The sequence below is a fragment of the Lissotriton helveticus genome, chromosome 3_1 (assembly GCF_964261635.1).
Source record: "Lissotriton helveticus chromosome 3_1, aLisHel1.1, whole genome shotgun sequence".
NCBI lineage: Eukaryota > Metazoa > Chordata > Amphibia > Caudata > Salamandridae > Lissotriton > Lissotriton helveticus.
In genome coordinates this window covers 396,439,546-396,463,458 of record NC_136061.1, presented here as the reverse complement: position 1 = coordinate 396,463,458, position 23,913 = coordinate 396,439,546, and the positions used below count along the sequence as shown (strand labels likewise).

General features: G+C 42.2%; 1 protein-coding gene across 2 annotated transcripts in view; it reads left to right on the top strand.

Moving 5' to 3' along the window:
* Positions 1-23,913, top strand: part of SERPINF2 (serpin family F member 2) — a 203,939-nt gene that overhangs the window by 135,015 nt on the left and 45,011 nt on the right. For both annotated transcript variants that reach the window (XM_078680150.1, XM_078680151.1), the window contains exons 5-6: positions 12,297-12,753; positions 13,492-13,635. In XM_078680150.1, coding sequence (XP_078536276.1) covers positions 12,297-12,753; positions 13,492-13,635 — 601 coding nt within the window. The remainder of the gene's footprint in view (positions 1-12,296; positions 12,754-13,491; positions 13,636-23,913) is intronic.

The window sequence follows — 23,913 nt, the reverse complement described above, 5'->3', positions numbered from 1 at the left end:
GCACTCCAGCAACGACGCCGCTGCCAATGGGACAGGTGCCGGTTAGATGGAGAAACAGAGTGTAAGCAGTGAGTTGGAGCCTTTCGACAACACCCACTGTGGAAGGATTTGAATAAACATGCACAAGGGCACGCCAGCTCACGGAAGCAATACAGAGACACTACTAAGACCATCATGCCTTGGGAGCGGCCACGCCCACTGAGGCGAGTGGTGTCTACAAATGGCTGTGTCCCTGCTTTCTTCATGTCCGTTGCCTCTGAGGAAGTGGTGTATCCACGAAACGCGTCAGGCACTTCGGATTTATTTTGGTTGCAGCAAGCCTTTACTCACGCTTTCCCTCCATCAAATAAATGTGGCAGATACTTATCCTGTCGTGAGGCTCTTTCTAACAGCAGGCAACTTTGTTGATATATATATATATAAAAACGCAACCAGATCCACTCCAATTTCCTGACGGCAAAGAGAGGGACACGAACCGCAGATAAGGCTTAATTATTCCTTTATTCTCTCATGATATGACGCGTTTTGGACTGCTATAGTCCTTGCTCACATATGTTGGAATGCATTTCGCCATGATTTTTAAATATATTTTTTTGAAAAGACACCACGTGTTGTATAAATATAAAGAAAACACTTTCAAAGTTCATTATAGTTGCAGCTCATAGTAGTCTGTTTTCTTTTTACATAGATAACATGGCAATATCAGCATCAATGTAATTTAGTTTGAACGCTAGTGCATGGGTGGACATCATCATAAAATGCATGGTAGACTATAAAATGTATCGTACATAGAAATATATAGACATATAAAAATTCATTGATAGAGGTAAGGTACTGTTCTAGTTAAAAGCCATCCGCTAATAACTATATAAAAACATAGCACCAAATAAGAATAAGGCTGAAGACAATTCACAGGATAAATCCTTAGTCATAGGCCAATCTTAACCCCTATTTACATGTGCAAAATATCGCATATTGTAAACCATTAACATGTGCAATAGTTTGACTGCTGATGATGAATCCTCTTATCCTCCTGTGCAAATAGCGCAAATCAGAACCACTCTGTTGTAGTTCAGTGCCAACCACATTGTAAAAACGTAATATGAGTGTGCAAATACTGCGACTAGAAAGTGTTCGTGCTAATAGAAAAATAAGAGAAAGGGATTAATTTCCAGCCGGAAATCCTAATCTCATGAAAGTGCAAGTGCTGCTAAATTATATTTTACTCCCTGTATTTTCTTCCTCTTTAAAAGAACTTCTAAATCGTAAAACGCCATGATAAAAAAGTATTGTGTCATAATAAAACCCAAATCAAGGAAACGTGCAAATTTAGCTTGATATTACCTTCTACAATATGTTGCCTAAAGTAACTATTCCTTATATATTGAAGGGAGGTACACACAAATCTGATTCAAAGTACTGAGTTAGAAAGAGTTGGAGCTGATAAACTGTGAGAACTTGTGTCGATAAAACATCCTCTCTTATAGCGAAACCTGATGGCTCTTACGGCAAATGGTAATTACAAACAATAATGTAAGTCCTCTGTGTTATTTGGAACCTTGCTGTCTAACTCTATTATGGTTTTAGATTCCAATTGGCGTAACTTTCTTTCTCTGTCACCACCTCTCTTCTGTTTAGGTACTGCTTTTATAACGTAGTACTGTAGACACTTTAACTCATTGTTATGTTCACTTTTGAAGTGTCTCGCGACTGGGCATTGGGAGTCACTATTGACGATAGCACTCAAGTGCTGTAGGATTCTGACGTGCACCTGCAACTTAGTACTACCAACGTATCTTAAGCCACAGGTGCATGTCAGAACATAGACCTCAAAGTCTGTTCTGCAATTGAAATTACCATCAATTGCAACCGCAGTCGGACTTTAGGGAGTCTTATAGTGGGTGGTGTTAATACCAAACTTGCAGGCCCTGCAGGAGCTGCACTTATAGATCCCCTTCCTAGAAGAGAGCCACGTGTTTGAGGTAGTGATTTCAGGACTATTCTTCAGCATTTGTGATTGCATGGAAGGTCCCTTCCTAAAGGTGATCGCAGGTGCTTGAGGTAGTCTCGGAGCAAGTACCCCATCAGTCAAAACTATTGGCCAATTTTGTTTCACAATTGACCTGATTTTCCTTTCTTGCCTGCTATACGTAGTTATTAATCTAGGCGTATCTTCTGCGCATTTTCTGATTCAATGTTGGCATCTGCTTTAGGCAAAAGGGATTCTCTAGATCTCATATCAGCTTTTCTCAAAACTTCCTGGAGACATTTTTCATCGTACCCCCTGGCGTGAAATCTGTTGAGGGCTTCATGGGCACAAGCATCAAATTCTTTTTGATCACTACAGATTCTCTTGAATCTAAGTAATTCACCAAAGGGGATATTGTTAATAAGATACTTGGGGTGCGCACTGCTGGCGTATGGGATGGAATCGCCAGTAGTGGCTTTTCTATAAAGGGTAGTGGCTATTTTCCCTTCTTTTATGAAAGAATTGACCTGATTTTCCTTTCATGCCTGCTATACGTAGTTATTAATCTAGGCGTATCTTCTGCGCATTTTCTGATTCAATGTTGGCATCTGCTTTAGGCAAAAGGGATTCTCTAGATCTCATCCAGAAATTCAATGCTATTTCTATCCATGTGAGATGTGAATGTTAGATTGACTGAATTTTGATTTATGCTAGCAATGAAATCTGTAGCGCTCTTAGTGTATCCCCGCCATTCAATAAAAATGTCATTGATGTACCTAAGCCAATAAAGCACTTGATTGTACATATGTGCATGCAAGCATTTTAGGACCTGCTCCTCCCACCAGCCAACGCGTAAACACGCGTAGCTGGCAGAGAAGCAGACCCCCATCGCCACACCTCTTTTTTTAACATACATTTCTTCCTTGAAGACAAAAAAGTTATTGTAAAGGCACCATGTAATAGCCTCAATGAGCATCTTATTGTGTGCATAACATTCCGCCGTTCTTTAATTTAAGAAAAATTCGACAGCATTAATACCCGCCTGATGTTCTATGCTGGTATACAGCGATTCTATGTCTAAGGTGATAAAAATAAGATCATCACCCCAGACTATGTCGCTCACTTTTGTTAAAAAGTCCCCTGTGTCTTTGACATAAGTGGGTAAATCTTTCACAAACCCTTGTAGGAAAAAGTCCACATATTCAGTGACGTGTTATCCCATGCTGCCAATGGCGGAAATAATGGGCCTGCACGGTATTGGAGTGCAGTTTTTGTGGACCTTCGGAATGAAATATATCCTAGGAACTGTTGGACATTCTACTTTCATAAATTTGAATTCCTCGTTAGATATCATTTCATCTCTTTTCCATTTTGCCAGCAAGTTGTTCAAGGTATCTTTGGCCCGATTGTAGTGATCATAATCAACCCTCTCATAGCAGGTCAAATCCTGAAGGTGCCTGAGTGCTTCCGTAATATAGTCCAATCGTGGCCATATGATGATATTTCCTCCCTTGTCTGATTTGGAAATCACAATTTCTTGATTTGTGCTTAGTTTTTGTACCAGGGTGGCAAATTGCTTTTCTTGATGGGATTTAGCACGTTTCTTGTGTTTCACTTGATGGTACAACTTCTTCATGGGAGAGGTGTGGCGCCGCGGCCAGGGCGACTGACGCTGGAATCTGGCGACCACGGTTCGATCCCCGGCTCCGGCGGCAGGTTAGCCCAGCACCATGTGACTCTGGGCAATAGCTCGCTTAATCTTCCCGACGGCCCCCAGCGCCTAGAGACCCTTACGGGTGATTGTGCGCTTTACAAAATGTGGACTTTACTTTACTTCATTTTTTCTGTGACAACTTCATGGAAAATGTCAATGGCATCTTTAGGCATATTCGGGATAAATGTAGATTTAGTTTTAAAAGGGCTCTTACCTGCTCCTTTCTGTTTTATATTGGCCTCCTTGAGGAAATCTTGCGTCCCTTGATATTTGGTAAGTTCTTGGCTGTTATCAATTTGTGTTCTACCCAATTCATAAACTGTGCGCAGTATCTGGATATCTGAAGTTTGAAAACCATATATATCGAGTCTGATTCCGGAGAAAAATGGTGCGTTTATTTTCCAAGTGAAAGTGGCTGCAACTTTATGTCCTCATGTCCTTACGCGTTTCGGACGTTAGGCCTTGATCACAGGTGAGTACAGTTGCAATCACAGGAAGGTGCTTTTTCCATACACACACGTGGTTAATGTCATGATCCTACAGATCCCAAGGTGCATTAGTATTGTTCTTTAAATGTCCATACATAAGGTGCCACGTATATCCTGCTATAAAGCATCTGAATTACCACAGTATGGATTACAGTATTATTGATGCATCTTGTCTCTTAAAATTAAAGTGCCCACGTGCATGTTAATTTCAAATAGCACATATGTCTTGTCACACTAAAAATACGGAATTGTCCAAGAGAGGTTGTTACCTTTCCCTTTCTCCCTTTCTTACCTCGTCTCCAGAAATCCCAGGCAAATCCATTTAGTCTGGTATGGGGCAAACAGACCATGATGATGCCCCCGAAAATATGTCACCATGTTGCAGCAAACACTCCATCAAAGGGGCCCCCAACCCTGCAGGGCGGCTTCTGCTTTGAACACGAATGGAGATCCTGTCATATATATGTGTGTGTGTGTGTGTGTGTGTGTGTGTGTGTGTGTGTGTGTGTGTGTGTGTGCGTGCGTGCGTGCGTGTGTGTGTGTGTGTGTGTGTATTGTTAAAGTACTTTGATATGGTGTTAAACATACTAAATCTATACTTACCTATATAAATTTACCTTGCTTTATAGTGGTATTTAATATTCTGAGCAGTTCCTATTTGAAACCGGCGGTTAAAGAACATATATCTATGGAAGGAATATTGGTCTTCAGTCTTGTATTTTAATGCTTATGTCTGTTTAGTCAGACTATCTTTCCGCATGTTTTTTTTTTCTTTTTATAATTCTGTTCTTAGCGGACCCATAGAGGTTTTTGATATTAGAATTACTGGTTGTTGGCAGGTTATGTTGTCTTTTGTGTAGTTGTTATCTATTACAATGCATTCCACACTTTAGAACTGTAGATTGCATATGCATTTTATCATGTTCCCTGGTATGTTATGATATTGTTTTATGTATGATTTTTTTGTAAATGCACTTTTATGAGTTTCCTTAAATTCGAACAAAGGTTTTCATACTGAAACTGAACTGATATGGAGTCGCGATGGCCGTCGCCTCCGGAGCTCCGTAATTTCATCAGCCTAATGAGCTGATTAACGACGATTTTAACCACAAGGTTTGCTCGTTTTTGCTAGCGCTTGCCTCCTATGCCGGCCCCCTACCTTTGCTGTGAATTTTGGGCGTTTTCATCGCGTGGGGCTCCCTCTGTCTGCTTCCTGGCTCCTCTCCCCAGCCTCTGCTCAGGTTTCTACCGATTGCCTCAGCTCAGGGGGCGGTGCATTTCTGAAGAAAGGGCCTGGCTTGGGCCTAGCCACTCCCACGGCTCACATTAACTCTTGCACTGCCTTTTACTCAAGTACTTTGGGAGCTTTTAATACCCTTTTCCCTCATATTTATTACATTTTGAGGTGGAATTGGTATTTCTACATTTTCCTGACGCAAAAAGTTGTTTTTTCTCCTCAAGATGGATAACAAAAATTTTGCTAACAACAAAAGGAAGCAGCAGGTGTCTCCTCCCCCAAATAAATCGAAAGTGGTTGAAACTTCTGAACCTTCACTTACTCTGATACTGGAAGAAATAAAAGCGCTGCGCATGAATACTGACACTATTGCAAATGAAGTAAAAAATGTTCGTAAAGATATGGCGTCAATGTCCATGAAAGTTTCTGACAATTCTATTAAAATTCAGGACAATAAAACCAAGCTCGATGCTTTTACACCTTTGATGGCTCAGATAGTACCAATGCATACCCAATTATTGGAATTGGAGAACCGTAATAGACAATATAATCTCCGCATTTTCAATTTGCCTGAAGAAGTTGAGGGTTCCGACTGTCGCTTGTACCTGGAATCTTTGCTGCCTGGTCTTCTAAATATCAAATTTCCAGAAGAATTTGAGGTGGACAAAGCGCATAGAATTCCCTCACACAGGAATCCACGCCATACAAAACCCAGGCAGGTGATTTTTGAGGTCTTGCGTCACCATCACTTGGTTCTCATAAGGAAAGCTGTCAGAGACATTCCTTCACTTCTGGTAAATGGCTCCAAAATATTTATCCATCAAGACTTTGCTAAGGAAACGGTTGCTATTCGCAAGGAATTTTCTTCTATGCGTCCACATCTGAAAAGCCTTGGTTTTAAGTATGGTCTATTTGATCCGTCTACAATGCGAGTTTGGAAAGACACCTTCTCAAAATCTTTTCATCGTCCTGCAGACTTACGACTCTTTCTGGACCAACAAGCTTCGTCATCAATGGAGACTCAAGCTCCTATTACTTGATCGCATTTAATTTGAGCATTCCTGGCGATTCTTCTTTCTTCATGGGCTCCAACGGTCTCTGGCCATGCTTGTGGAACGGGTGTGCGACTCTATGTCCTTATTTATGTGCCTTGTTTGTACCTTTTTCTTCCTTTTCTGTTTCTTCCTTTTGTGTCTTTCCCTGCCTTTTCTAGCTTTCTACGTAGAGTTACTTTACTTCCATGGCTGTTCTCCCTCTTCTCTTTCTTTAACTCCTCTCTTCATCCTCATTTTACTTCTTCATGGCTACTACACATGATGTTAAAATTGTTTCTCTTAATGTTAAAGGTCTGCGACATCCAGTTAAACGAACGAAAATTCTAGACTACTTGGGGGCTTCTAAAGCTGATATATGTTTTCTTCAAGAAACACATGTTGATGACAACATTTTACAATATATGAACAAAAAGTGGGTGGACACTATTGTTTCGTCACCTGCCCTTGGTAAGAAAAATGGGGTTGCGATTTTCTTTGCAAAGCGATTACACTGTCAGATTATTAATAAATTCACAGATACAGAAGGTAGATTTATTGTTGTTAAAGTTAAAATTCATGACTCCACCTTCTTTTTGCTAAATATCTATGGCCCCACAGCCGATGATCCTTCGTTTTGGTCTAACTTATCTACAGAAGTTCTAAAGTTGGGACAAGTTCCTTTGATTGTTGGAGGGGATTTTAATGTGATTATTGATCCATTACTAGATAGACTTTCTACTACCAAGTTTAGACCCCCTAAAGTTTTTCATGCTTTTAAATCTTTCCTTAGTACTACTAAATTGGCTGATGTATGGAGACTACACTTTCCCACTGAAAAATGGTTTTCTTTTTTCTCTAATCCCCATAATTCTCATTCAAGATTGATTATTTTTTGGTTTCACCTTCCCTACTTCAGTCAGCTACTAATCCTGTTATAGGCACTATAGACATTTCAGACCATGCTTTAATTTCATTTGTCTTAAATATCTCTTCTACTTTTACTAAACAACATAGGTGGCGTATGAATTCCAACATTGTCCTTACTGATAAGCATAAACCTAAACTATTGCAGGCTATAAAAGATTATTTTTTATTCAACCCTGAAGATTCCACATCAATTGTCACCAGATGGGATGCATTTAAGGCCTACATTAGAGGTACCACTATTTCTATTATGGCTCATGAGAACAAACAATTTAACGCTAACATTAAGCACTTGGAAAAGCAAATTGCTAAATTTGAGCGTTTGTTTATCTCTTCCAATGACCCCCAGTACAAATTTACACTTCAAAAACTCCGCTATGAATTTAATGCCATTCTTAGTCACAGAGCAGGAGTCCAACTTTCAAAGTCCAATGCTAAATTTCTTTTAACACCAACAGATCGGGAAAACTCCTTGCTAATTACTTACGAATTAAAAGAGATAAGACTCAGATTACCTCTATACGAGGATCTCAAGGCAAAGTGGCTATTTCTCATAACGATATTGTGCAAGAATTTTTACGTTTTTATTCTACCCTTTATAGTAAACCTGACGCCTGCCCTGACTCTTTAATTGATTCCTTTTTAAATAAGTGCAATTTACCCCATATTTCCTTATCAGATAGAACAGGTTTAGATTCACCAATTACATCTGAAGAAATTTTGCTTGCCATTAAGTCACTTCCCAAGAATAAATCCCCAGGTCCGGATGGTATCCCAGCTGAATTTTATAAAGAATTTCAATCCCATCTCCTCCCTTATTTGAACACCCTTTTTTCTCATTTTGGCTCCTCAGGTACTATCTCGGGCTCTTTTACGGACGCCTTAATTATTGAACTGTCTAAGCCTGATAAAGATCCTACCTTGGTCTCTAATTATCGCCCCATTTCCCTAATAAACCAGGATTGTAAGCTCTATGCGAAAATCCTAGCTACTAGACTAGCTCCTGTACTCCATTCCATTATTCATCCAGATCAATCTGGTTTCATGAAAAATAGATATTCTGCTAATAACACTAGAACTCTACTACATATTATTGAACAAAGTTCTCAACTTACTTCCCCTGCAGGAGTGATGGCATTAGATGCAGAAAAAGCATTTGAAAAGATTCACTGGCAATTTTTATTTAAAACTTTATTGTCCTTTGATTTTGGTGCCCCTTTTATTCGTATGATTTCTGCTTTATATTTTGCCCCTACTGCCCGTTTGTTTATTAATGGTCAAATTTCTAGTCAATTTCCGCTCTTTAGAGGAACTAGGCAAGGTTGTCCCCTTTCTCCACTGTTATTTCTCTTAGGTATTGAACCTTTTCTTAATTATATTCACCTTTGTGATGACATTCAGGGTATTATGATCAATGATGTAACTGTTAAAACTTTAGCCTATGCAGATGATGTTTTATTATTTATTAATAACCCTCTTTCTTCTGTTCCTTCCTTATTAGACATTATTGCTCAATACTCTATGGTTTCAGGTTACAAATTGAATGTAAGCAAAACTGAATTTTTTCCTTTGAATGTGTTTTGTACCTCAGAGATGCTCCCAAACAAAGATATTCTTTGGCAAACCACCAAACTTAAGTATTTGAGTATTCTATTTGCATCATCGCTGCCAGCTACATTAAAACTTAACTCTGATTTCATAATTGACTACATTAAAAACAAAACGTCCAAATGGTCTGCCCTTCATCTCACTTGGTGGGGACGAATGGAATCTATAAAAATGAATATAGCGCCTAAAGTTTTTTACTCTTTAGCTATGATCCCCACCCCATTTCCTCTCAGTTTTTATAAAACTATTGACACACTCTTATCTAAATTCCTTTGGTCTAACAAAGTCCCTCGTATTGCTTACAAAAAGTTAAAAATTCCTAAGGCACAGGCTGGTTTTTCCCTGCCAGACTTTCACCTTTACCATAAAGCTTTTATCTTAAAGCAGAGCACCCTTTGGTTTAATACTTCACATATGGTAAAACCTCCAATTTGGTTGGATATTGAAGCGTCCATTATACGGCCCTTTTCTTTACCTTCATTGATGTCAATGTCATCCACAGCGAAGGTTGTTCATCTTTCCTCTATCATTAAGTCCTCCAGATTGATAATTAATGATTTAGATTCTAATTTTGAATTGCCCCTTCTCTCCACAGTCCACTTGTCTTTATGGCATAGTGCACTACTTAAATTGAACAGAAACATTACCTTCTGGTCCTCCTGGATTTCAAAAGGAATTTTATATCTTAAAGATGTCTTTAATGGTAATGCATTTATTCCTTTTGAACAGCTACAGTTAAAGTTTGGTCTCCCAGCTACTGACCTTTTAAAATATCAATTCTTGTGTAACTCTATTTTGGATTCCTTTCCCAATGGTATTCCCTCTTCCACCACAAATGACCTATTAATTTACCTCACAGCTGCAACATCATCCCCTAAAGCTGTCTCTGTTTTTTATAAAAAAAATTCCACCTCACTGGGCTCCAATGTTCAGATTATTTCGTCGTTCTGGAACAATGAACTTTCCATCTCCCTGTCAGATGACTTATGGTCCTCTATATGGCTTGACAGTATCTCGGGCTGGCTCCCAGTATCCCTTTATCAAACCAATGCCTATATTTTATTTAATACTTTGTGGACTCCATCACGTCTATTTCGTGCAAAACTGTTATTTTCTGATGTTTGTTTGCACTGCAATGCTAGCCCTGGTTCACTTCGCCATATGTTGTTTGACTGTCCTGTTATTATGAAATTTTGGTTGGAAGTATGGAGTGTAATTTTGAAAATTTTACCTTTACAAGATGATTTTTCCTTTAATTTATTAATTTGCAAACCGATTGCCCTAACATATCCCCTTTCTGAGTCAGAGGCAAAATTGTTTAATTTTCTAATCACAGCTGCCTTAAAATCCATTACTTTCTGTTGGAAAGATGCTTCTTCTCTTTCAGTCCATGCTTGGTGGTCATGGATTACCTTTACGAGAAGAGGTGCGCAGCTATCTCTTAAAGGCGTTACTCATAATTCACAATCATTTCAGTCGTTTTGGTCTCCTATTGATTCATATGTTTTGCAATGATATTGTTATACATTTTCTTATGTTCTATTTTTACATTACACTTTAATTGTAACTCTGTAGTTTATGCATTTATGGTCCTATGACATGTTCTTTCCTTCCCCTCTCCCTCCCTTTCCTCCTTTCCATTCCTCTTTAATTGAGATTCTCTTTTATTATTCTATGTTAATATTGCGTATTTTGGTTTAATGCATTTCATATTGATTATTTGATCGCTTATGCTTGTAACTTCCTTCCTCTTTTTTGTATTGTATTTGTTCTTTTTCATTTTGTCTTAAAACTTAATAAAATCTTTCTGAACAGAAACTGAACTGATATTCTGGACTCAATATTTTTGAAGGTTGATATAAAAAACGTAGTTTTCTGACATACAACCCTGACTTGCCCATCATGTAAGAAGTGGGTATGTATTCCCACTGCACTGTATGTGACTTGAGGATTAAGGCATAGTCACTCTCTTTTAGATGAGAATACAGGTACCTAAGATGAGCGCTTATACTCATTGCGATTGTGTAAGAAGAGGGTATACTGACATTCATGGCCCTGTATGAAAGGCTAATCTTTATGCTTGTTTCTCCATGTGCTGGAGTATTACTGATAATCCTTGTCCACTCTTTGAGGGAAGTGTTGATTCTCAGGTGCTCTATGTAAATTGACCCCTAATTGCAATTCCCCCGGGTGACAGGCAAGCACTGATACTAGCTTATTCGTGTATGTGGATAGTACTGATAATCCTTTTCACTGTGTAAGAGGGGACTACTGACACATTTTGGGGCATATTTGCAATAGAAGTGACAAAGCGCGGCGTTAGCCTTCTTGACTTAAAGCCGCATTCGGCCACTTCTGAAACGCAGGGCTGCACCATATTTGCAACAATATGGTACAGCCCTGCATTTCCCCCTGTGCTGGTGCTAAATTTAGGTGCCTAGCGCCAATGCAGTCACTTTTCCTCCATAATGCAAGGGTGTATGAATTGCAGGAGAAGATTGTTTATGTCCAGGAAGGTGTCCCTTCCTGGTGTCCATTCCTGCACATAAACAATCTTTAAATGGCGATTTGTAACTTCTATGTGTGCTGCATAACGCAGCTTACATAGAGGTTGCCAAACATTATTTTTTAAATGATTGTTTAAGTGCAGGAAGGGTCACCTTCCTGTACATAAACAATCAATGGCATTTTGCTGTTTCAATGTGTGCTGCACAATGCCCACACATGGAAACAGCAAAAACGAGGAGAAATTGAAAATTTCTCCCCTTTGCGCCAGGGTAAGACCAGGTTTTCACTGGTCTTAATTTTGGCGCTGCCCCATTTTTCTGCCACCTTTGTAAATATGGGGCAGCGTGAAAATCAATGGGTGTTGTGGTATAACGCCCCATGCAACAACCATTGCCCTCCCCTTTCACGCTAAGTATAGCGTGAAAGGGTGCCTTATTTACAAGGCAGTGTTAAGTTACCTTAAGTGGCTTAACGCTGTCTTGTAAATAATGCAAAGCCCCTATCGCTACCACGACGTCGTGAAAAGTGACGTTGTGGTGGTGAAAAGGGCTTGTAAATATGCCCCTTCGTGTCTTGTGAGACCTGAGCATTGTTGCTCATTGTGATCTGTGGGAAGTGAATAATCCTACTCAGCTGACTCTGTGTGATAGCTGAACAGGGGTTCACACTGTACCTTGCAACAAACAAGTACTCATACTCGTCGCACCCTGGTGAGATGAGTACATTTATTTATTGCAGTCTCTGAGGAAGCTTGGTATTGATACTCAGTCCGCCTAGGTTTTCATTATTTCCTGTCTGTCCTGTACTTTAACAGAGCCCAGAAGAAGCTGAAAAGGCTGAATCCGTCGAAGAACCAGTGTACGAATCAACATTTATCACTACCACCGTCGAAGAGCACCCAGAGGCCACAGATGTTGTCTCGGAACAATCGGAGGTGCCTCAACCAGAGCCGGAAACAGTCAACCTCACCCCCCATTCAAGCACAGCACCACCACCGGAGGTCACTGGTGCTGACCAAGGACACAGTCAGACCCCCACCAGCTCCAAGGAAGAGCTCGAGCTGGAAGGAGACCCCTCCAGGTCTGGTGAGGTGGACGGGGAAGAGGACAGCTGTGATCAGGATGCTTCCCTGGAAGGCATGCGCAGGCTCTCTGAGAGCATGATGGCCTTCAGTGTTGACCTTTTCAAGCTGGTGGACCAGGACTCCAAGGAGCCCAACATAGTGCTGTCCCCGCTCAGCATTTCTCTGGGACTCTCTCAGCTCGCACTAGGTCAGGTGGCTTTCCTGCAAGCACTTATAAATACTTTTACACGCAATACACATGCCAAATAGCTAGTGCACACATCTTGACAACAACTATTGCTGCACACTACATACTTACAACTCATCAAATTATCAACAACACAATATCAACTATATTCCCATTAATATATGCATATTACAGCTCACAAACAACAGACTCTGGTCGGTGATGGAATCCTGTGAAAGAGGGTAAGAAGGTAGAGGGCTCCACTGGCACTGTAAGGTTATATGCCCACAAATGTACCACCCCCCCACACACACACTACTTTCCATTGGTAAATGCACAATTATGTACACACTCCTTTACATACGTATATACACGAGTGGTTCAAACACACCACCACAGTCTTAAATAAACACATTCATTTCATTCCTTGATTATACTCACATGCAATTATACACACACCCCAGATACAAGTATATAAGTTACTATTCATACACTTACCTGTACTCTTTCATAAACACACTCACATACACTCACTAGAAGCACACAATTGCAAATACTCTAAAGCACTGTGAGACTGGAAAATGGTTTTGTGTGCACGTGCATTGTCTTTTCGGAATGTGTTCAGAAGTCAACAGCCATTTATAAATAGTACATTTGTGTGACTAAAGCTTGTGTAAATCTTAATCCTTGGAAAGTTATGTGAGATTGGGAATTGTTGTTTTAGAGTGTGTCAACCACTGTCTATTCTTTGCCTCACAGGGGCAGGATCTGAGACTGAGAAGAAGCTCTTACGGACCCTTAACGTGGAGTCGGCTAAATGTCTCCACCGCACACTGAAAACTGTGCGCAAGGAGCTGGGCTCGCGACTGCTTCGTCTTGCCACGCGCATGTACATCGGGAAAGGTGAGGCCCATTGGTTGTGCGCCGAGCTCACCCGAGCAGGGTCCTTCATCTCAGTGAGTTGAAGTATGAACGTGTGTTAGTTGTTATGTTGTGGGCTCTAGGCCTACATGCTGGTAAGGACTGACACAGACACGGTGGTTATGGTTATGGTTATTCAACTGGCCACGAGCATGTGCACCCGGGCAGGGTTGGATTGGGATTAAAAATCGGCCCGGGCACGCAAAAAAAGTGGCCCATATTTGCATATTGCCTCTCTGCAAAACACTGCTTCGGCGAAATTTTATTTAAAAAAAAAAAAAAAGGGGTGGGGTAAAAAAAATTACACAGATTAGTTTACACTGGTGAAACACACCTGAAAACAAGTGAAGCCACTTTTGCTCAGGCCCCCTGCCCCCGCTCAATATGCATATATTAATGGGCCGGCCCAGCGAGAGAAAGAGAGTGACACCTCTACCCTTGATAAAAGGGAGGTAATGGACGCCCATCTTCCTCCAGAAAGGCCACTTTGATTCCTACTGGGCCGCTGGCGGCATCGAACAAAGCGGAAACCGCCCAAATTGGCCCCTAGGCAGCTCCACAAGTCAGGCCACAGGTGGAATTCCGATACCGGCCCCTCGGGCATTGCCCGAGTGCCCGCGCTACCAATCCGATGATGCACCCAGGCCCTTTTATTGACAGGCTCACGTCACTCGTGACGCCTGTGAGGGATGCGTGTGGGGGTGTAAGTGTGCCCACTCCCATAGGGGAGTGGCTACTAACTCTGTGTCTCTCGAGACACTAGAACGTGTCTTGCAGGACATAACATTAGTCAGTGAGTATGTGTGTGAAGGAGTCGGTGCGTGAGCCTTAGTATGAGTGTCAGTGTCAGAGAGTTAGAATAATCAAAGTCACATTGGGTCTCACTGTGATCTATGATGGTGTGTGAGTGAATGGGTATTAGCAGTACTCTAAATAGGCCGGGGCGTGCCAGCGGCCAGACCGTGGCACAGCAAAACAAGCATTGGCAAAGCAAATAGGTCTTACCTATAAGACCTATTGGCTTTGTTAATGTTTTTAGCCATGCTAAACAGCATTACGTCTGCTGCACACCAGGGTGAAAATAATACCTAATGACAAAACTGTCATCATTTTGTAGGCAACACATATGCCCAACTTACGAAGGGCACTGTTTTGTCTTTTTATTTACAGATCCAAGATGGATCGGTAAATACAAAAAGAGTACCACAAAAATGCTGTTTTAAAATTGAGTTCATAGTGCTTAAAAAAAAAATATATATATATAACAGATGAGCTGGTTACAAGAGTGGGATGGGGTGAAGTAACACGGCGGTTGGGGAGAAGCAACAGGTAGAAGAGAATTCGTCAAAGGAGAACAACGTGAAGTGTGGGGGTCAGAAGCCCACGATGAAAGAATGTAACATGGAGTGTGGGGACAGAAACACACAGTGCCAGAGCAACATGAGGTGCAGGGGCAGAAGCACAAGGGCGAGAGGGCACTACAAGTGTGCGTGGTAGGAGACAGAGAGCGAGGGAGGATACAAGCACACAATGGATAGAGCAGGAAATCATCTGCACTCTCATGTAGTGCTTCAACAACACAAGCATTTGCAATGCAATAGGTCTCGCATTTACGCGAGTTTGAGCTATTGCCATTGCAAATGACAATGCCTTTTATTTATGTTTTGTGTTCTAAAACATAAACAAAATGCATTGTTATTTACAATAATAATACCTAAACTTTTCCAAATGCAAGACTTATTGCATTGCAATAAAGGGCCTTCTTGACCGCTTGTTAGATTGTAAATATCAGAGGAAGAGACAGGCTTGCGGCATTTTCAAAATAGTGAAAATAGTGCAGTGAATATGATGTGTAAGTGTTGTAAATTACACAGACATAAAGTGTGAAGTGAGAGTTACGTATGATCTGGAGGTGGTGGTACTGGTGGTACTGGTGGTGGTGGTGTTATTGGTGGTGGTGGTACTGCTAGTGGTGATGGTGGTGGTACTGGTGGTAGTATTGATACTGGTGGTATTGGTGGTGGTGTTGGTACTGGTGGTGGTGGTGGACTGGTGGTGGTACTGGTACTGGTGGTGTGGTACAGGTGGTGTGGTACTGGTGATGGTACTGGTATTGGTGGTACGGGTGATGGTGTTTGTACTGGTGGTGGTAGTGGTGGTGTTATTGGTGGTGGTACTGGTGGTAGTATTGATACTGGTGGTATTGGTGGTGGTGTTGGTACTGGTGGTGGTGGTGGACTGGTGGTGGTACTGGTACTGGTGGTGTGGTACAGGTGGTGTGGTACTGGTGATGGTACTGGTGGTGGTATTGGTGGTACGGGTGATGGTGTTTGTACTGGTGGTGGTAGTGGTGGTGTTATTGGTGGTGGTACTGGTGGTAGTGGTGGTGGTGGTGTGGTGGTACTGGTAGTGGTAGTACTGGTGGTGGTGGTGGTGGTGGTACTGGTGTTGGTGTTGGTACTGGTGGTGTACTGGTGGTAGTACTGGTGTGGTGGTGGTGGAACTTGTAGTGGTACTGGTGATTTTAGTGGTGGTACTGGTGGTGGTAGATTCGGTGGTGGTACTGCTGGTGGTACTGGTGGTATTGGTGGTGGTAGTGTTGGTGGTACTGGTGGTGTTGCTGGTGGTACTGGTGGTGGTGGTGGTACTGGTGGTGATGGTAAAGGTGGTATTGGTGGTGGTACTGCTGCTGGTGGTACTTTTGGTGGTGATAGTGGTACGGGTGGTATTGGTGGTACTGGTGGTATTTGTGGTGGTATTAGTTGTGGTACTGGTACTGTTGGTAGTATTGGTACTGCTGGTACCGGTGGAGTTGGTACTGGTGGTGTTGGTGGTACTGGTGGCAGTGATGGTACTGGTGGTGGTCCTGGTACTGGTATTGGTGCTGTTGGTACTGGTGATGGTACTGGTGGCGGTGATGTTACTGGTGGTGGTTTTGGTACTGGTATTGGTGCTGGTGGTTCTGGTGGTACTGGTGGTGGTACTGGTGGTGGTCCTGGTGGTGGTGGTACTGGTACTGGTGGTTCTGGTACTAGTGGTGGTGGTTGTGGTACTGGTGGTGGTGGTACAAGTTAGGAGCTCGAGGCATATATACAGGGTGAGGAGCTTCAGGCAGCTGCAGCTGGTTTATACAATAAGGATCAGTTTGAGGAATATATACACAGGGTGAGCTGGAACTCGAGGCATGTACACAGGGTGAGGAAGCGCTTGAGGTATATGCCGAGAGGTGAGGAGCTCGAGCACAGCCGGGTTATACAAAGAGAGGATGAGGAGGTATGCGGGATATATACACAGAGTGAGGAGCCTGAGGCATATAGACTGGTGGGTTAGAAGTTTGAGGTGTGTACAGAAAGGGTGAGGTGCTTTAGGCACAGACGGATAGGGTGAGGCGCCTCAGGTATACATAAAAAGAGAAGCGAGCACGAGGCATGGTTACAGACCGGGTGAGGAGTTCTAAGCATATACACCGGGTGAAGAACGTGACCCACTTTTAGAGACACTGGACTGTTAAAACGTAAACAGGATGAGGACCTGTGGCACAAAGACAGGCGGTGCGGGGACCCCGCAGCGTAGACAGTTTATATTACCTTCATGTGCTATAAATAAACTGTACACGTGGACAAAAAAACCGAGCGCATAGAAGCGACTAAGCTTACAATGAAAACAATATATAAATAATTGTGCTACATCTTAAGTCCCATGAACACAGGGGACAGCAGGAGTCTGAGCAAAAGGCTGTGAAATTCCTGACACAACTACAATAGTGACCTAGGTCCAGGGCATTCAATTTCAGTCGAGCTGGGGTATCACATGTCGTAATCCATTACAAACAACCTCCCAATCCTTATAAATGTAGGGTAGGGTGTTTCACCAGTCAATAGCCCACCTTTAAAAAGCCCGTCCCCTTATCTAGACAGAGGAGAAACCCACACCAACATGTGGTTTAGAAAAAATGTGTGCAGAAGCAACATAGCTCCTCACGGGCGCACCACCAATGGGACCCCTGGTAGGTACTCACCAGGACTGCCCTATTATCATCATTGGTGCCATCGAGCTTGAAGAAAAGTGTCCAAGTGAGAACGACTGTGTTATCAGTGATAAGTGCAGTGGAGACGAAACAAGTAACATATAAAGTGATGTCACACAACATACAACATAAACCCTCGCGATAAGATCATAATACACCACAGCCTCATCATTGCTCAATGTGGTTTATGCCTATCCAAGATGGCCGCCAAATAGCGCGAGAGTAGCCAAGCCTGTCCGGGGGGATTATCCAAGTTCGGAAATACGTAAATACAGAGAAACCGATGGGGACTGTGTTCGAGGTACGAGAGAAGGCCGACAACACTCCAAATATCGGTAAAGTAGAGTAAGAGGGGCTAACGAAACGGGTCTAAGAGGAGTAGATATTTAGACAAAGGGACAAGGTAAGGGAGAAGTACTCATAGACTTGTGATGATGTTTTACAGTTAAGAATAACGGAAGGAGGTGTCACGGGACTCACATAAGGAGTTAACCTGTTTTTACGACCTCTCGGCCGGTATGAGAGATATGTGCCGTTAAAGGGTAAATATGGCAATGTTTATTTGGCTCTCGGAGTGGCATACTAGAGTATACACGTTTGGCAATGAAGTAAAACTCGATTTTATTTTATTTTGTTTTGTGACAGTTTTTGAAACCCTGGTGTCCAATGCAGTGGCGTAAAAAGTATATGCCCTGAAGAAATTGCCTGACAAGTACCATGGCAATGAAACATGTTGGCAAGTAGAACATGGCTCTATAGGTAGTGGCCATATTCACTTTTTTAATATACGCAACCAGCATAAAAGAACAAGAATAAAGTTATCTGTTCGTGCTGTTTGCGTGGGTTTATGTTGTATGTTGTGTGACATCACTTTATATGTTACTTGTTTCGTCTCCACTGCACTTATCACTGATAACACAGTCGTTCTCACTTGGACACTTTTCTTCAAGCTCGATGGCACCAATGATGATAATAGGGCCGTCCTGGTGAGTACCTACCAGGTCCCATTGGTGGTGCGCCCGTGAGGTGCTATCTTGCTACTGCACACATTTTTTCTAAACCACATGTTGGTGTGGGTTTCTCCTCTGTCTAGATAAGGGGACGGGCTTTTTAAAGGTGGGCTATCGACTGGTGTACACCCTACCCTACATTTATAAGGATTGGGAGGTTGTTTGTAATGGATTACGACATGTGATACCCCAGCTCGACTGAAATTGAATGCCCTGGACCTAGGTCACTATTGTAGTTGTGACTTCTTGAGTGGAGGGCGACCTAGGTCTGTAAATCCCTCTTAGCTCCGTGTTGGTGTGCGCTGTGATATTCCTGACACTTGAAAAAGGAAACCAGGCCGGGCTAATTAAGCGTAAACAAGCCAAGCCAAGCCAACCAAGCCAAGCCAAGCCAACCGAGAAAGATAGGAATCTATTTGTCTGCAGCATTCATCTGTGGGATGCAAATAATGGCAGCCGGACGCTGAGATCGTTAAGGCAACAAAGGGCACCACTAAAGTAACTGCAGCTGCCTAGACTACGTGCACTGAGTGGGAAGTTGCCGTTCAAATTAATATACACGCAAATAGTAATAGACTCACGTTTTTATGTACTTTAACTGATAGACAACAAAGAAAAATAAACTGCAGCTAACTGAACACATATGCATCATATGTGAAGTAAAATGCGCTCATGACCAATAGAATGTAAAAGGATATACAAAGCACATATGGCCGTTTGGATTACATATAGGTGGGCGTAAAAGCTAAGTTTGTAAGAGGATACATGTTTGATGTTGGAAAGACACAGATTAGTGGTGAGGCACATATATAGAACAATATATACAAATATGTTGTACAATGCATATACAATGCGCGCACAGAAGGAAGATACGCGTACAATGTATAAAACACAGCAGTCAAAAAAACTGACGATGTGAGAAAAGTGAGCGCAATGTAACAAAAAATGTAGGCACTGAAAAAAATCACATTTAAAGTTTAACGTGCACGCCAAAAAATGGTTGAAGCTAAGCCACCTAAAAACAAGTCCGCAGGGTGAGAAGTTGTAAGGTAGTGTGTATAACACATGGAGTCAAGAAACCAGCGTAAGGTGCCTACCCCATCCCATCACCTGCAAGTACTTAATCATGAGGTGCAGATGTCTTGTCCGCCAATGGCTTCCGTAATGCACCTAGCAGTGACTGCTGGAGTAAAAACTGACCCTAAGGTAATTCATCCTCTTCCATTAGGCTGTCAAAAGGTGCTAACGCGCCCTGTATAAGTCGCCAAAGTTACTTATTCCCGCTGCATGCCATGCTTCTAGTTCTGCTGTCGTTGTCAAGCTTGCTGTCCTAGGAGTGCCCCACAGTGCCAGTCCTGGGGCGTACGGGAGAGTCGGTTTGGTAATGTGTAGGCATTTGCAGTATCTGTGCGCCACTCCCTGGAGGAGCGAGTCCGGTGGGCTTAACTTAGTGCATGGGTGAAATATATGCTCAATGTCTAATAATGAAAGTTCCCGCATGGTTGTAGCTGTGTCTGATAAATGTAACCCCACTTGCTTTACTCACAGTTTGCACAATCTGCTGGGATTGCCAATTTTAGTAAACTCTCACCTAGCAACCAGTGTACGCCGGAAGTCCCACCCGTGGCATGCCAGGAAAAACGAGCACTGCGGTTGGTGGGATTTCGTATCGGTTGCCTGGAGATGGCGAAGCTTACTCGGTAGAAGGCGGAGCCAAAGGAACGCGGCGAAGTAGGAATCTTTTAGCGGGTTGGGATTGAGAATCGAGTGCCAGCTGGACTGCAATGTCAACGGTACAGAAAAGCAGATAAAAGGATTGAAGCGTGAGTGACACTTTGCTTTTCATTAAGAGAACAGCAGTAACAGACCTGTAACGAGCACGCACGCGCGCCTCGCGCCGCAGCAGGTGGGAGGAGGGTTTGTGCAATTCACTTGCGGGAGCAATAATTGCTACCATATGGTGGTGCGCGCTACTGCAAGTGAATCTCCACACGTGAACGTGCTGCCATTGAAGGCAATGGAATGCGCGCACATCTTAGGCTGAAAAGCCATGGCGAGAGGAAAAGGTAATTTACCTATGCAGCGCATGCGTGCTGCGTAGGCGAGACCTAAAAAGTAGTTCTCCAGTATTGGGTCTTTCCTGTATTGAACAATTCCCCATCGTCTATGATGGATTGCTACAGTATAGTTATAAAGCAGTACAGTATAATACACATAGCCTGCAATGGCTAGAAAACATTCACTTTAGTAACTTATCCACATTCATTTATTAAGAACCAAACTTCAGTCAATCAGACAACAGCACCCTCTAGAACACTCCCCACAGAGGCTTCATTCCTTCTACAGCATGTCTTGTGATGAGAGTCTCCCTAAGCTCTGCTCAGTTTATTACCAGTTTTATCTCATTATAGAGGGTTATTCATCAGGAAAGACAGTTCACACTTGCACCTGCCAAGATCTGACTACTTACAATGTCAGACACAACAAAGAAAGGACTTTTCAGACTCTGTGGGAAGAAAAGACTTCACTCAGAAAACCCACATAAGGAGTGTATGTATTGTCTATATCCTTCATACAACGTAAAGGATTTTCAAATATGACATATGTTATCTTCCAAGAATATTAAAGCTAGAGAGGGAAGGCTTCTTGTATGGCTCAAAAAATTTAAATCTAGAGAGGCTTTGATTTCAGAGGAGTATAGTGAGGATTCGTCAAAAACAGAAATGAGCTTACGAAAAATAAAGATCACTTGATCAGAGGTGTTCATAGTCACCAAAAAAGCATTAAAAAAGACCCATCATGAGTCTTCAAGTGAGCAAAGGACATCGGGAGAGTACTCTCACAAACGGAAAAAAGAGACAGTTTCCTCAGAAAAAAATAAAATCTGAGCCTACCACTCCCTCCCCTAGTTTGGCAGAACATTGCAAAAACCTCTCCTCACTGCCGGCGACAGGAATTGGCAAATCAACATCAACATTGTTGTCGACATTAACACCAATGACGAAGTCGACATCCGCAGAGACAACGACTACTACATTGATGACCATGATACCGTCGACGACAGAGATGTAGATGATAGCACCGTGGACGATGGTAGCACTGTTGATGAAAAAACTATTGATGACATTCTTGGCGACGGGAAAGAGGTCTCTGCTAATAATTAAGGTTGCAAGTGGAACTTAGAGAGAAAAAAATACAATTGGATACTTTAAGGGCGGCGCATACCTCCCCAAGAAAAGTTTCTTCTCTCGTGCCAAGCCACTTATTAGATGAAGAGGATTCGGATGATGAAGGACCATTTGTGATGGCCCATTCTCAATATCAATTCCAACATTATGCTCACCATCAACTTCAAGAGGGCATGGTTCAGGTGCAAATTACTTTAGTACAAGACCTCCAAGGCTTGCTGTGAGATAACTTTAGGAGGTTTCTGGAATCTACAAAGGCTTCACCTCCATCACAGCTAATGTGACCGCCGAAATCCCCTCAAATACAAACCCCCCACTGAGTGTGCTTTTCCTACGACTCTGACACCTAAGAGAACACCAACTTTGAACATTGCAGTGCTGCCTACAGATGAGGAAGTTTCCTTGGATGAGGATAGAGAAGAAAGGAAAATCCCTGACAATCAATCCACACCCAATGAGTGGGATGATTACCAAATTTCAGCACCATCTCTGCCGGCACTACAACCGGTGGATTCTCCACCTGATGACATCACAGGATTTCATAATTTGATGGAAAGAACCATGAAAAGTTTCAATTACATTGACTATCAAACAATTTGTTTTTTATATGATTTTAAGGGACCTGTTAACAAAATCAGTGAAGGCAATCCCTAAAGTAGATTTTATTTGGGAGGAAGTTGTTAAAATAATGAAGAATCCAGCCACAGTCACTAAGCATTTACCTAGATTAGATAAAAAATATAAAGCACCAGAAAACTCACCGGCATGCTTGATTGATCAGCCAAATCCAGATTATGTAATAACACAAGCAGCCCAACGTCGATCCAAGAATCTGTCCACACCATTCTCAACATCACCCGATAGAGAAGGTTGGTGATTAGATGACATAGGGAAATGCTTTTTCACTATATCAGCAACTACTGTTCGAGTTGCCAATTAATTAGCTGTTCTTGGCCATTATGACAGGCAAATGTGGTCAGACATCGCTGCCTACATAGATCTATTGTTGGAAGACATAAGAGGAAAAGCAAAAAAGATCGTGCAAGAAGGTTTTGTGAGCTAGTAGAAGCTGCTGTTCACAAAAGGCAAGGAGGGTTAAAAGCTACATCGTTCAGTTTGGAAATTTGAGAGGGGTTGGCCTAACGGCTAAGGCGCTCGACCTCGGACCTGGGGAACTCGGTTCGAGTCTCGGTAACGACGCCAAAAACCCCCTGTGATTCTGGGCAAATCACTTAATCTCCCCGTTCCTAAAATGAAAGTGTGTCCTCATGTAACGTAACTGGTGCTATGTAAAGCGCTCTGATAACTGATTTGGTTCGGTTCTAGTTCGCGCTATATAAAACTCTGCAAAAAAAATAAAAATTTAGAGGAACATTCTGGCCATAACATATGATGGGGAAGCATTGTTTGGCAAGTCAGTGGACGATCCCTTACATGCCATTAAGGGGGACATGGATACCACAAAATCCTTAGGTACCTTGAAGATGAGAAAAATAAATTTTCGAGCAGCAAGAGGAACAGAGTTATTTTCGTGTAGAGGAGGGTATCAACCATATACATATCATTAATAGCAGCCCTTTCAACAGAAGTGTCAGTCTTCATATCCTCAACAACAATTAAGACAACCATCAACAGCAGCTTATAACAAAAAAGCACAGAGAGGGAAGCAAATGTCTCAAGGAAGTCACACTGGTCAAAAACAGCGATGAATTGATGGTGCTGGTTACACCCTCGCTACCCCACCAACCAAATGGAGCCATAATCTCAAATTATTTACATCAATGGAAACGAAAAACATCAGACAGGTGGGTTTTAGATTTAATCACCTACGCTTATACCTTGGAATTTACTCAAAAACCACTAAATGCTCCTCCAAAGAGAGCACCCTTGACTCATCTACATCTGTTCCAGCAGGAAATACTAACCATGCTTAGCAAAGGAGCAATAGAAAGAGTACCTCCCTCCCAGAAAGTAGTGGATTTCTATTATTTTTTAAAAGAAAGAAAACAGGAGAATGGCAAACCATTTTGGATCT